The following is a 14,097-nucleotide window of genomic DNA, read 5'->3' on the forward strand; positions in this document are numbered from 1 at the left end:
GAGTTTGTATGCATTATGTGTGTGCAGGTGCATATGTGTGGCTGTGCATGTGGCGGCCAGGACCTGACATGGAGTTCCTCTCTCCATCACTTCCTTTAATTTTTTACACAGTGTCTTTTACTGAATCTGGAGCTCAGAGATTCAGGCAAACTGACTGGCCAGCAAGCTCTAGGGAACCTCCTGTCTCCATCTCCCTAGTTTTAGGATTGTAGGCATGCACCACTATGTCTCCTTAGCACTTACTCCTCACCTGTTGACACACCATACAATCATTTTATAACTGTAGTGATACCATGTTTCATGTATCAGTCTTTTCTTGATTGGCATTTTAAAAATAAAATATATGATAAGCTAACACAGATGTAGCCTAGACTGAGTTTTAAGAGGAAACAATGTTTCTTCCTTTAAATGAAAGTTAATGGTAATTTAGCTTTATGGAGTGATAGGTATAAAAACTTCTAAGGTTTTATTTTCATGTACACATACTTTTAAGGTAAAAGTGTGTATATGTGCATATTCTCTTTATTGTTTTCTTTTACTCTTTATATAATTCAATAATTTGAATTTTTATTTCAGTAAAGTGTATTTGGATGACAGGAGAACATTATGGTGTTAGTAAAAGTAAATAGAAGAAATAACAGTTCCAGAGTCAACTGTGGTTTTGTACACCAGTAATTTTCGCACTTGGGAGGTAATGGCAGGAAGATCAGGAGTTCGAGGTCATCCTTGGCTATATATAGTAAGTTCCAGGCCAGTCTGGACTATGAGACCCCGTTCCAGAGAACCAACCAGATCGTTTATCTTACTACCGTTCAAAAAAGAAAGTCTTAAAAGAACAGTTCCATAGTACAAACATAGTTCCTTATGTAATTCAGAGATTTGAGGGCTTGGGGTCACTTGATTGGAAAAGATGACCAGTGACACTATTGAAAATGTGTTTTTCCTTGGTTTTGTTGAAAGATGTGGCAATGTATTGCACAGATAACACAGGCATAGTTTCTACCAAATTCATAATTCTTTTTAAATATTTTTTCTTTCAGTAAATAAAAATCTGTTAAATTCTATGCTGTTTGTAGCTAATTTTCATTTTATTTGTTGAGCTTTCTGAGATTCTTTTGGCTGAGGTATCATTCTTTTACCAAAATGCTTTTATAAAGTCCTACTTCAGATAGACTATTCTTGGAAACAGAGGGAGATTTGCTGTGCTATTTGACGTGTTGTGAGTGATGCCTGAGCTCTGGGAGAAAGGTCCATGAAGGAGAGCGATAACACCCTGAAGAACTGCAGAGGTGACCCTGTAGCTAGTGCAGCGGCACTGCAGTATCTAGGGTCACTGTTTGTCCAGCCAGAGAGCACCAGCTATTTTCAGACGCACTAGAGGAAACTTTTAGTAGATCATGTTTGGCCACTAAGTGACATATTTTGGCAACTTTTCCTAGCATCTGGGTTTCATCTTGGTAGCATGCTTGCTATTGTTGTAGATATAAGCTATTCTTACTCAATTAGGAGAGTGGAATTTGCCATTTCCAATGAGGAGGTATGTGTGTGTGTTTCTCCTGAGTCTATAAACATATAGACTAACATATTTGAGTCTAGTTAGGGCCTATATACAGAGAACTTATGATTTTTCTTTGTCTATTGAACTAGTTAGCAAAGAATAATGGATTTTTTTTTGCATTTTTGGGTCAATCATCTAAATGAATAATTTTCTTTCCCTAAATTTGACAGCTATACAATGTGTTCATAATAATATTTGCTTGTTAAAAAAAAACCCTTTGATTCTCTTTTTTAAATTTAGAAGCATCACTTTGGTGTTCCTTTCTCATGCTAGCTGACACAGTTACAAGCCCTTATGATTACCTTTATATTTCATGTTCCTCTTCAGTTAAATTTTATTACTTATGAGAAACACTTAACATATTTATAAGTTTCTTATACTCTTGATTACTTAAATTATCTATAATTAACAGAAGCAAACTATGCTATTGAAATTCTCAGAGAAACAGCAGAACAGCAGTTTTTCTCTATTTTATCAATATGTAAATTTTGATAAATATTTTTCTACCTAACAGTAACTAAGTTTGTAAAACTACATTTTGCTATCGGGTATCATGACTAGTTATAATTTTATTTAACATAAATTCTTACTGTTTTCCAACTTCTTGAGGAAAATATATTATTGATAGGATATAGAGGAGGGGGTGTTTTCAATTGGAGAAACTGAACTATCATCTAATAGAAAACATCCTGGCTCTCCTAGATTATTGGCAGCTCTGAAAGGCCAGCTTAACTTTGGGTTGTTAGTAAAGTCTGTTCTTGCATTTTAATGGGTAGTTATTTACTTCACTTGGACTTTGATCTCATGTTATTTGAAGGTGAAGTCTAGAACTGAAATTATAGCAGAAAAGGACAGCCAGGACCATCCACTCCAGCATCTCTAGTGCACGCTGGCTGTCCTAAGTGTTGCTCTAACAGAGGATTCTCTATTTTCTTGTTCTCATGCCTTTGAGTTTTACCCCATAACAAGCTTTTCTCAATATTGATTTTTGTCTATTGTTTTTCTGGTTTAAACTTCAGTGATTTCTGGTTTGGGACTCATTTTTTTCTACTTACTTGCCTCGAGTTTTGTGTAAGTTTATTTTAATTGCCACCTCAGCAAGATCTAGAGTTACTTAGGAGAAAACATTCTGGGCAGACCTGTAAGGTATTATCTACATTAGGCTGAGATTGGAAGACCTATCTTAACTGTGATTGGAACTATTTGATGGGATGGGACTGAATTAACAGGAGACAGCTGAGTACCAGCATTCATCATTGCTCTCTGCTTCCTGACTTTGAATGCAATGGTTCAGATACTACAAGTTCCTGCTGCCGTTTTTTTGGTTTTTTTTTTTTTTGTTTTTTGTTTTTTTTTTTTTTTTTGCTATAATGAACTATGTTTTTGAATTGTGAGCCAAAGTAAAATGTTCTTTCTTTAAAACAATCCTGTACAAAAAAGAACTGCTGGAAGAATAATTGTCCCTGATCTCGAGCTCTAGTACAGAGCTATAGTAATAAAAACAGCATGGTGTTGGCATCAAAACAGACAGATCAATGGAATTGAATTGACCCTGACATTATTCCACACACCTATGGACATTTGATTTTTTGACAAAGAAGCCAAAATTATACAGTGGAGAAAAGAAAGCATCTTCAACAAATGGTGCTGGCATAACGGGGTATTAGCATGTAAAAGAAAGCAAATAGATCATATCTGTTGCCCTGCACAAAACTCAAGTCCAAGTGGACAAAAGACATAAATCCAGTTATACACTGATAGAAGAGAAAATGGGAAGTAGTCTTGAATGAATTGGCACAGGAGACAACTTCCTGAATAGAACACCAGTAGCACAAACACTGAGATCAACAATAAATGGGATTTATTTACAGAATGGGAAAAGATCTTACCAACTCCACATCTGGCTGGTCTCCAAAATATATAAAGAACTCAAGAAACTAGACATCAAAACAACAGATAATCCAAATTAAAAATGGGGTACAGATCTAAACAGAGAATTCTCAACAGAAGAATCTCAAATGGCCACAAGACACTTTTAAAAAATTGTTTAAATGCTAATGCTAGCTCTTTTGCTGAAGAGGATGTGGAGCAAGGGGAACACTTTCACTGCTGGTGGGATCACAAACTTGTACAGCCGCTTTGGAAATCAGTATGGTGGCTTCTCAGAAAATTGGGATCCAATCTACCTCAAGACCCAGGTATATCATTCTTAGGCATATACCCAAAGGATGCTAAACCATACCACAAGGATATTTGCTCAACTATATTCATAGCAGCATTATTTATAAAATCTAGAACCTGTAAAAAAACCTACATACCCCCCAACTGAAGAATGGATACATTTACATAATGGGTTAATACTCAACAGTAAAAAAAAAAAATGTATATAAAATGGCAAAAGGATGGAAATAAAAAAAATCCTGAGTGATAACCTAGGCCCAGAAAGACAAACATGGGACGTACTCACTCATAAGTAGATATTAGCTGTAAAGCATAACCAGGCTACAATCTACAGATCCAGAGATAACAAGGAACATCCAGATAATAGATAACATCTAGGTAACAAGGAAGACCCAAAGACAGATATGGAGGTTTCTCTGGGAAGAGGAAATAGATGTGATCTCTTGGGTAAACTGGGGACAGGGGGTGAGGGGGGAAGGAATAATGGAATGGGAATGAGGAATCGGGTTGGGGGCATGATGGAAGGGGAGAATAATGAAAGGGATATCTAGATGGGAGGCATTTGGGGTTAGGGAGAACCCTGGTGCCAGGGAACCTCCCAGGAATCCATATGGATTACCCCAGCTAATACTCCTAACAGTAATGGAGAGGGTACCTGAACTGGCCTCTTCTGTAATCAGTTTGATGACTACCCTAATTGTCATCAGAGAGTCTTCCTTCGGTAACTGATGGAAGCAGATGCAGAGTTCCACAACCAAGCACTGGACTGAACTCCAGGAGTCCAGTTTAATAGAGGGAGGAGGGATTGTATGAGCTGGGGGGCAGGTGGTCAAGATCATGATGGGAGAACCCACAGTGACAGCTGACCTGAACTAGTCAGAGCTCACAGACTCTGGACTGACAGCTAGGAATCCTGCATGAAACTGACCTAGGTCCTCTGCATGTGGATGATGGTTGTTTGCGGGACCCCTAGGAGTGGAATCAGGACCTGTCCCTGGCACAGGAGCTGGCTTTTGGGAGCCTATTCCCCATGCTGTGATACCTCGCCCTTGATGTAGGGGAAGGAGCTTGATCCTGCCTCAACTTGATATACCATGCTTTGTTGACTCCCATGGGAGGCCTGCCCTTTTCTGAATGGAGGATAACTGGATGGCGGGGGTGGGGGGTGGGGGTGGGGGTGGGGTACAGGAGGTGGAGAGAGGGAACTGAAGGAGAAAGGAGGGAAAACTGTGATATGTAAAATAATGCAAAAATTTAGTAAAAACATTATGAAAACAAAATCTCTTTAAGGCCATAATATAGATCTGTGAAGAAGAAACAACTGGAATTAAGTGCTCTACACACCTCAGGTTCTTTAACCCTTGCTTTAGAACTTTGAAAAAATAAAGGGTTCTTCAATACATGCTTATTTTTCTTCCAATTTAATGGAAAATTATTGCATGTTGTTTCTTTTGGAGTTTCTTTAACTTTTTGAAAACCAGATCCTGAACTATTGTGAATTATGTTGAAAGAAACTCAAAGCAATTTCACAAAAATCAGGAACAAGACAAGGCTGTCTATTCTATATCTATTGAATATAGTACTTGAGGTTCTAGCTAGAGCAATAAGACAACAAAAGGAGATCAAGGGGATACAAATTGGAAAGGAAGAAGTCAGACTTTTACTATTTGCAGATATGATAGTATACATAAGTGACACCAAAAATTCTACAAAGGAACTTCTACAGCTGGTAAATACCTTCAGTAATGTGGGTACTCAAAAAAAAAAAAAAATCAGTAGCCCTCCTGTACACAAATGATAAATGGTCTGAGAATTAAATCAGAGAAACAACACTCTTTACAATAGCCACAAACAATATAAAATATCTTGGGTGTAGTTTTAACTAAGCAATTGATATATATATGTAATGAGATATATATAACAAGAATTTTAAGTCTTTGAAAAAAGAAATTGGGGAAGGGATCAGAAAATGGAAAGATTGCTCATGGTCTTGAATTGGTAGGTTTAACATAATAAAAATAACAATTTTACCAAAAGTAATCTACAGACTCAATGCAATCCCAATAAAATCCCAACAAAATTTTTCACAGACCTCAGAAGAACAATACTCAACTTAATGTGGAAAAACAAAAATCCCAGGATAGCTAAAATAACCCTATACAATGAAGGAACTTCTGGAGGTATCACCATCCCTGACTTCAAGTTCTGCTATAGAGTTATAGTAATAAAAACAGTTTGGTATTGGCATAGAAACACATGTGGATCAATGGGATTGAATCTAGGGCCCTGACATAAATCCACACACCTATGAATACCTCATTTTTGACAAAGTAGCCAATGTTATACAATGGAAAAAGGAAAGCATCTTCAACAAATGGTGCTGGCATAACTGGATGGCAGCATATAGAAAAATGCAAATAGATCCATAAAACTCAAGTCCAGGTGGATCAAAGACCTCAACATATATCCAGTTACACTGACGCTGATAGAAGTGGGAAGAAGCCTTGAACCCATTGGCACAGGAGACCACTTCCTACATGTAACCCCAGTAGCACAGACACTGAGACTGACAGTAAGTGGGACCTCCTGAAACTGAAAAGCTTCCATAAGGCAAAGGACACTGTCAATAAGACAAAACGATAGCTTATAGAATGGGAAAAGATCCTCCCTAACCCCACATCTGGCAGAAGACTGATCTCCAAATTATATAAACTCAAGAAACTAGACATCAAAATACCAAATAATTCCATTAAAAATGGGGTAGAGATTTAAACAGAATTCTCAACAGAAGAATCTCAAATGGCTGAGAATTGAAGAATTAAAGAATTGCTCATGATCCTTGGCTCTCCGGGAAATGCAAATCAAAATGACTGAGATTCCATCTTATACCTGTCAGAATGGCTAAGATGAAAAATGCCAATGACAGCCTGCGTTGTAAAGGATGTAGTGTAAGGCGAACACTCCTTCACTGCTGGTGGGAGTGCTAACTTGTGCAGCTACTTTGGAAATCAGTATGGTGGTTTCTCAGAACACTGGAATCAATCTACCTCAAGACCCAGCATTACCTCTTGGGCATATACTCACCAAAGGCTACTAAATCATAACATGAGAACACTTGCTTATGTTTATGGCAGCTTTATCTGTAATATCCAGAACTTGTAAACAACTTAGATGTCCCTTAGTGGAAGAATGGATAAACAAAACGTGATACATTACACAATGAAGTGTATTACTCAGCTGTTAAAAATTACAATGACATCAGGAAATTTGAAGGCAAATGGATGGAACTAGAAAAAAATCCTGAATGAGGTAGCCCAGAATAAGAGAGACAAACATAGTATGTACTTGCCATAAGTTGTTATTAGCTGTAAAGTAAAGGATAACCATGCTGGGTAACCAGAGAGGCTAGGGAACAAGGAGGGTCTAAAGAGGAAGCATATATTTCCCTGGGAAAGGGGAAATAGAAAAGATCCAGATAAATTGTGGACAGATGGGAATGGGAACATGAAGGATGGGGTTGAAGGTGGGACAGAGGGAGAAAGTAATTAAAGAGATATTTTGATGGGGGTGTGCAAGAGAAACCTGTGCAAGAGAAACTCCTAGGGATCTACAAGGATGACCCCAGCTAAGACTCCTAGCGGTAGTGAATACATAGACTGAAGTGGCCATCACCTGTAATCAGATAGGTGACTACCCCAGTTGTCATCACAAAACCTTCACCCAGTAACTGATGGAAGCAGACACAGAGACAACTAACAGGAGCTCACAAACACTGGACTGACAGCTAAGGAGCTCATATGGAACCAGCCTAGGACCCTAAATATATGTGACATTTGTGTAGCTTGGTCTACTTGTGGGACTCCTAGCAGTGGGAGTGAGGCCTGTACCTAATGCTTTGGCAGGCTTTTGGGAACCTACTATTCCTCATACTAGGTTGACTTACCAAGCCATAATATGTAGGGAGGAGCTTAATCCTACCTTAGGTTGATAGATATGCCATGCTTTGTCCACACTCCTGGGAGGACTGCCCCTTTCTGAACAGAAACAAAGCAGTGGGTATGGGGGAAGGGGAGTGCTTTTCTTTAAAGTGGGATGTTTGCTGTGTTATTGTTTCTTGTGTGTGTGTTTGTTTTTATCTGTGTTAGTATTTAGAAAGGAAGAATCCTGCTAATTTTGGTTATTGTTTGTATAATGCTATCTTCTTAATTACAAGGAAAGGCACAATTTTTTTTTGTCCCTTTTGCTCATTTTATTTTTTGTTCATTTTATTTCTGAGAGATTTAGATCAAGGATTACAAATGATAATAAGACTATATGTTTAGCTTTATTTATATATGTTGATCAAAATACTTAGCAGGTGCTTTAAGTAATCCATTCTGCAATGGCTCAGAGTGTGTAAAGTCAAATATTGTTGTTAGATGTCATTCTCTTGCAGACCCCTTGTTCCTTCTGTTATTTTCTTGTTGCCAACAGCGTGTAAAACAAAGCACAACAGAGGCTTTTCCTGAAGGATAGTTTTAGCTGTGGGGAGAAAATGCAGCCAGCACTATGTAAAGAGTAGTGTTATTGCTCTGTGAGGAGATGGTCATCTGTTACGTAACTTCTTTTCTCATAAAGGAGGCAGAGGATATAAAGCCTGAGACAGTTCTCAGAGTGTATGCTACAAGCCATTAGTTGGCACATAGGCTGAGGCAGTGTGTGAAGAGCAGGTGTTCTTTGTTGGGTTGCCTGGGTTTTAGCTGTAGTTCTGTCTGTTGACTGTAGTCTGCTACGTAGTGTTTGGAGGGCTGATTTGTGTAGGAAGCAGCCAGTCAAAACAAGGATGCCATTCGTAGATGGAATAGAACCCTTAAGGATCCTTTGTATGCTGGGACATAGCTTCATTTCTGCATTGTGGGGTGTTCTCAACAGGGGCAGTGGAAAGGGCAAATGAACTGAAGTGGGTGGAACTAAGTCACCAACCACAAGGAAAAACTTGAGTGCTTCAGTAACAGGTATACATAAGTTTGTGACTGGGTTTATAGTACCAGACATAAATTCCATCCTGTGGATTAGACCTTAGATTCAATCAAAAATGATCGGATTACCCCCAACAGACTTGCCACTGTTGTACCAGTGGGTACGTTTTGCCTCATTGGATGTTAGTGTAGCATACAGGGTCTCTAACTGAATTCTATGGGTGACAGTTTACCTTCAGCAGCCAGTTGAGTACCTTCTAGCTATGGAAGCTGGTCAGCAGGTAGGAAGCTTACGACTGAGTTCCGGTTGATTCTCTATGTCCTGCAAAGCACATGGTGGCTTCAGCAATAGGGTTTTACCATTTGGTGGGCAAACAGCAGTAGTGGCTAAACCTTTCCACTCCTAGTATCCCCTTCCATTTCATATCACCTCACCTTTCAAGTCTTTTTCTTGTTTGTTTGTTTGTTGTTTCTTTGAGACAAGGTTTCTCTCTCACTGCCCTGGTTGTCCTGGAACTCACTTTGTAAAGGTTGTCCTTAAATTCGCAGAGATCTGCCTGCCTTGCCTCTGCTGAGCTACCTTGCCCAGCTAAAGCCTCTTTTTATTACCTTCTCGAGGACTGCTTTCTAGTTTTCTGGCATTGCCATATTGATTTTTATTATTGTTGCTATATGCTAAATATCTGAAAATTTTCTTAAAGTTTAAATATATTATTGCTCTATTTTGTAACTACAATGGAGACAAATGGCCATCTAAATCGTCCGCATAATAGTTACTTGTGAGTAATGTTTATATCTTGGAAAAATATTTGTGATAATGAAATTAAATGACATGATCATGATAATTTACAGCCTGGATACTCAAGTACTGTGTTTTTATCTCTTTCCTATGGTAACCCTCCTGGTAGTGTTTGTCTGAGCCATAGGACATTTCAGTTATTGTACTGCTTTCTGAGGTGATAACTGACCTGCTCTCAGTAAACTTCTACTTAGATAAGATAATGAATGTAAGATCTTATATGTAGTGTGACAAATAAAACTTTTGAAACTTTTATTGTCAATTCTTCATTAGATTTAAATACTTACTTTGTAAAGTGCTTGAAATTCTTTAATATACAGTATTTGTAAATGTGTTTTTTATGGAAAAGCCAGTTTTATTGCATTTTACTTCATAACTGAATATCTTTAAGGCCCAGTGTCTGTACTGTTGGCTTCTATGTCTGTTTATTTGGCATTAAAACACTCCACAAGTGAGAGAGTCTCCATAGCACTGTATGTCAGAGAAGACTACAGTGGTGCTCAGAGCCTAGACATCAGTGCTGCAGCAGGGCAGGGACCTATTTATGAAGGAGGAAAGGAGGAAAAGTAGCCATTTGGGCCACAGCCATCTTGTTCTTCAAGCTACACAATTTTTCCTTAGGTTTCACAAGGATATGGGTTGAAGTGCCCACTTGTGTGTCAATGACTGCAAAAGATTTGTCAGTGGTATCAAAAGGCTTGGTTTCTCTGAAAATCGTGGTCTTTTGGTAGTCATGGTAAGGGACTTCCTAAAGTAACTGTCTGAAGAAGGGCAAAGGGTTGGAAGCAGACCTTTGAGTTGGCCAGTTCTTTAAACTGCTCTTTCCTGGTCCATAGGTAGTCCATGAACAAGCCCAGTCATCCCTGTAAAAATGTTTCCCCTCATTCAACAGGAAAAGAAGATGCCAAATGCCAGACAGCACAGAGTAACTGTCCAGGTAATCCTAGACCAGGAAGTCATCTATTAGTTCACCTGCTCTCAGAAATTTCAGTGAAATTCAGTGAAAAACTCCTCAGTTCTGTGACCGTCAGCACCAACACATCCTCTAGGGGCATTTAGCAATATATTTTGATGGATTCATAAAGCATGATTGCAGTGTAAGAGGAATGTTTCATATTAGACTGTTCTACAGGAATATACAATGGGGAATCATCATTTTTGATATGCTCTGTTTTTTTGTCCCTAGGGAAAGTAATACAGTTTGAAGGTGTGTCTCCATCCTACAGTCTCTGAAGCACTCTGTAGACGTGCTAGCATAGCTGCTCTCTTTGAGTATTCCTGACGGTGCCAAGATCTAGCTGAAAGTACTGGCATTGCTCATGGTTATCATCCTTCCTTTTATGAATTATTAGCTACCTCCTCCCATAATTCATGAGCTCTTTTTGGTCTGTCTTCACCTTCCTTTAAGTAGTCCTCTTCTGGAGATTGAGAAGTTGGCAGGAAAGGTTTAGATAGTTTACTGCTTTTAGCTACTAGAGGTCTTTTCCAAATAATACCTGATGAAGGAAGCTGTCTTAAGTCAGTCCATCATTGGGCGTCAGGACAGGAACTCAAGGTTGGAAACTGGAGGCAGAATCATGGAGGAACTGATTGCTGGCTCCCTCTCTGACTTGCTGGCTAGCTCTGTATATGTCCATTTAGATAGTCTTTTGGGGGGGCAGGAGGGGAAGGGAAAGAGGAGAGAGACCTGTTTTTCTTTTTCTTTTTTTAATGGAAACCATTGGGGAAATGCTGGATGGTCCGTAAGTGTTCCCTTTAGATAGCATACTAAACTTGTACACTTTTTGTTCAGGTTTTGCCTGGATCATCCCGTCAGAGTTGCTCACCTTCTGGCTTTCAGGATTTCAGTAAGTGGGAATCAGTATTGAAAATAAAAGAAGGACTTCTAAGGCAGAAGGAAATCGTAATTGATAGGTGAGTCTGCTTTTTAATTACTATTTTAGACTGTAAAAATGTAGATTAAGGAAACAATTACAATTGCATCCACTACTTAGAATTTGGAATTATAAATTAATGTCTCATGTCTGCACTCTCTAGTCCCACAGCATGCAAGAGCTATCAGAACAGAGGGCTGGGGTGTGTGGTCTCTGACAGGCTCTGTGTTTGCTTTAGTGAGATTCATTGTTTGAAAGATCGTCTTTACCTTTCTCCACATGCTGCATCCAGCTGTCAGAGCTGCAAGGTGATATCTTCATATTTGTGTTGGGGTACTGCCAGATTTGGACAGTCACACTGAAGTTATGAGTTCTTTTGTCTGTTATATATTAGATTTGAGACCACATAATATGAAAAGGATATATTTTTAAATTTATATAGTCTAGAGTAGAATCATTGAAAGGTTTCTTTTATAACATTTAAAAGTTGTAATGTTTTATTACCAGAATTATCCAGAATGATTTTTATAAGATTTAATAGAAACTTCTGAATAATAAATCATAAGGTTATTGTGTTATCTTTAAAATATATGGATGTACATCATTTATATATGCTTTTGAGATTGTCAAGGCTGTTCATATTAAAATACTTTAGAAATTTTTTAAGGAGGATATTTTTTTCGTAGCCAGTGTTAATTGTTGCTTATTTTCGTGTGCAAAAGTAATATAAACAAAGGAAGTAAAAAGATAGTTAAAAAGAACTGGGAAAAATGGAGTGAAACATCATAAGCTGCCCAGTTTTCTTAGAAAGGAGGGAGGAGAAGCGGTAGCTACTTCCAAAAGTAGTGTATTTTCTCCTCGTGGAGTTGAGCTAGGGATTCAGCCTTCAAGGTAGGCTACCGAGGGCTGGAGCTACAGCTCAGTCCAGTAGTAGAATGCTTGGCTCATAAACCCAAGTCCCTGGATTCAGTACCCAATACCATAAAGAGGGAAAAGAATACTAGTATTTCCTAAATGATCAAAATTTAAGGGAACTGGAAACAGCTCAGTTGGTAGAGTAGTTGCCTGGAATACATAGTACCGTCGGACTTTCTAAAACTGGGAATAATTAGAACACTTGTATTCTTTTGACTTAGAAGGAATAAGAGGATAGGAAAAGCGTGAGTTCAAGGATATCTGTGGCTACATATTGAGTTGGAGGACAGCCTGAGCTACATGTGGGAAAAGAGAGGAGAAAAAGGAAGGAGAGGAGAGGAGAGGAGAGGAGAGGAGAGGAGAGGAGAGGAGAGGAGAGGAGAGGACAGGAGAGGAGAGGAGAGGAGAGGAGAGAGAGAGGGGAGAGAGAGAGAAAAGAGAGAGAGAGAGAGAGAGAGAGAGAGAGAGAGAGAGAGGAGAGAGAGGAGAGAGAGAATTTGAATAGAGTTGAAAATAGCAAACTTCTCAGAAGAGATCCTTAAGCCAAGACACAAATTACAACCCTGACAGCACAGAATCTACCAGAAACATGAGTGGGGGTTATTTTGCATCACAATTATCACTTAAATTTGAACATCTAGACACAAATTACAACCCTGACAGCACAGAATCTACCAGAAACATGAGTGGGGGTTATTTTGCATCACAATTATCAGTTAAATTTGAACATCTAAACCAAAAAAAAAAAAAAAAAGAGCCGGGCGGTGGTGGCGCACGCCTTTAATCCCAGCACTCGGGAGGCAGAGGCAGGCGGATCTCTGTGAGTTCGAGACCAGCCTGGTCTACAAGAGCTAGTTCCAGGACAGGCTCCAAAACCACAGAGAAACCCTGTCTCGAAAAAAAAAAAATTTGAACATCTAAATACAGTTTTCAAAGTTTACTTTTATTGTAGTTGTTTATATTCATGTTAGCCTTATAGAATCCATTATAGATTATTTATATTGTTCCCATCACAACTGATCAGTTCTGTAGGTCAATTCTAACATCAGTGAGCTAGGATTAGATTCCATAGGATCAAAGACTTGGTCCCCAGCAATCTTTTCTTTGCTTCACATACCAGCCACAGGTGAGACCTCAGGCCACACATGTCTCTGGCATTTATCACAACTATGTTAACAAAAAAAAATAATTTAACATAGCTTGGAATTTAGTGCAGGAAAATTAGAATATGTAAAAATTTAGTTGGCGAGAAATTTTTTAAAAACAAACAATGTTTATCTGTTAGTTTTTGCAACAGTATCCGTACTTAATTAAATTTTCACTGAAAAATGGTTTCCATTGAGGAATTTTGAACCTGTAGTTCAGAAATGGATACATAGCTCTCCATTTGTTTGCACACATATATTATACATGTTATCATTCTGTTGTGGGTAACTTATTCCAGTCTTGCCTTTTCTTCTTTTGTTTGTGTATGCACTTTCATGTGTGTGCATGTATGCATGTGTGTATAGGTAGTGTGCTTAAATGTGTTGGGGGGGGGGGCTGAAGTTGATCTTAGGTGTCTTCCTAGACCGTTCTCCTTTTTATTTATTAGGGCAGGATGGCTAACTGAATCAAGGACTACCTGATTTCAGCTTGTTGCACAAGTTCTAATTGGTCTTAATAATAAAAATTCAGAGCTAGATATCAGGGTAAATGCTGAAAGATCAGAGAGAGCCACTGGTACCTCATCCAAAAAAGGGCCAAGCTCTTGTCTCTTCCCACCTTATATTACTCTCTCTGCCCAGCCATATCACTTCCTGTCTGTGTACA

At 38.6% G+C, this 14,097-nt stretch overlaps 1 protein-coding gene across 1 annotated transcript in view; it reads left to right on the forward strand.

The window, feature by feature from the left end:
- Positions 1 to 14,097, forward strand: part of Cep85l (centrosomal protein 85 like) — a 117,398-nt gene that overhangs the window by 57,486 nt on the left and 45,815 nt on the right. Inside the window, exon 4 of the mRNA XM_041653804.1 lies at positions 11,289 to 11,410. Coding sequence (XP_041509738.1) covers positions 11,289 to 11,410 — 122 coding nt within the window. The remainder of the gene's footprint in view (positions 1 to 11,288; positions 11,411 to 14,097) is intronic.

Source organism: Microtus oregoni, unplaced genomic scaffold (assembly GCF_018167655.1).
Source record: "Microtus oregoni isolate MIOR12 unplaced genomic scaffold, Mior012 000006F_ref0000085, whole genome shotgun sequence".
Lineage (NCBI taxonomy): Eukaryota > Metazoa > Chordata > Mammalia > Rodentia > Cricetidae > Microtus > Microtus oregoni.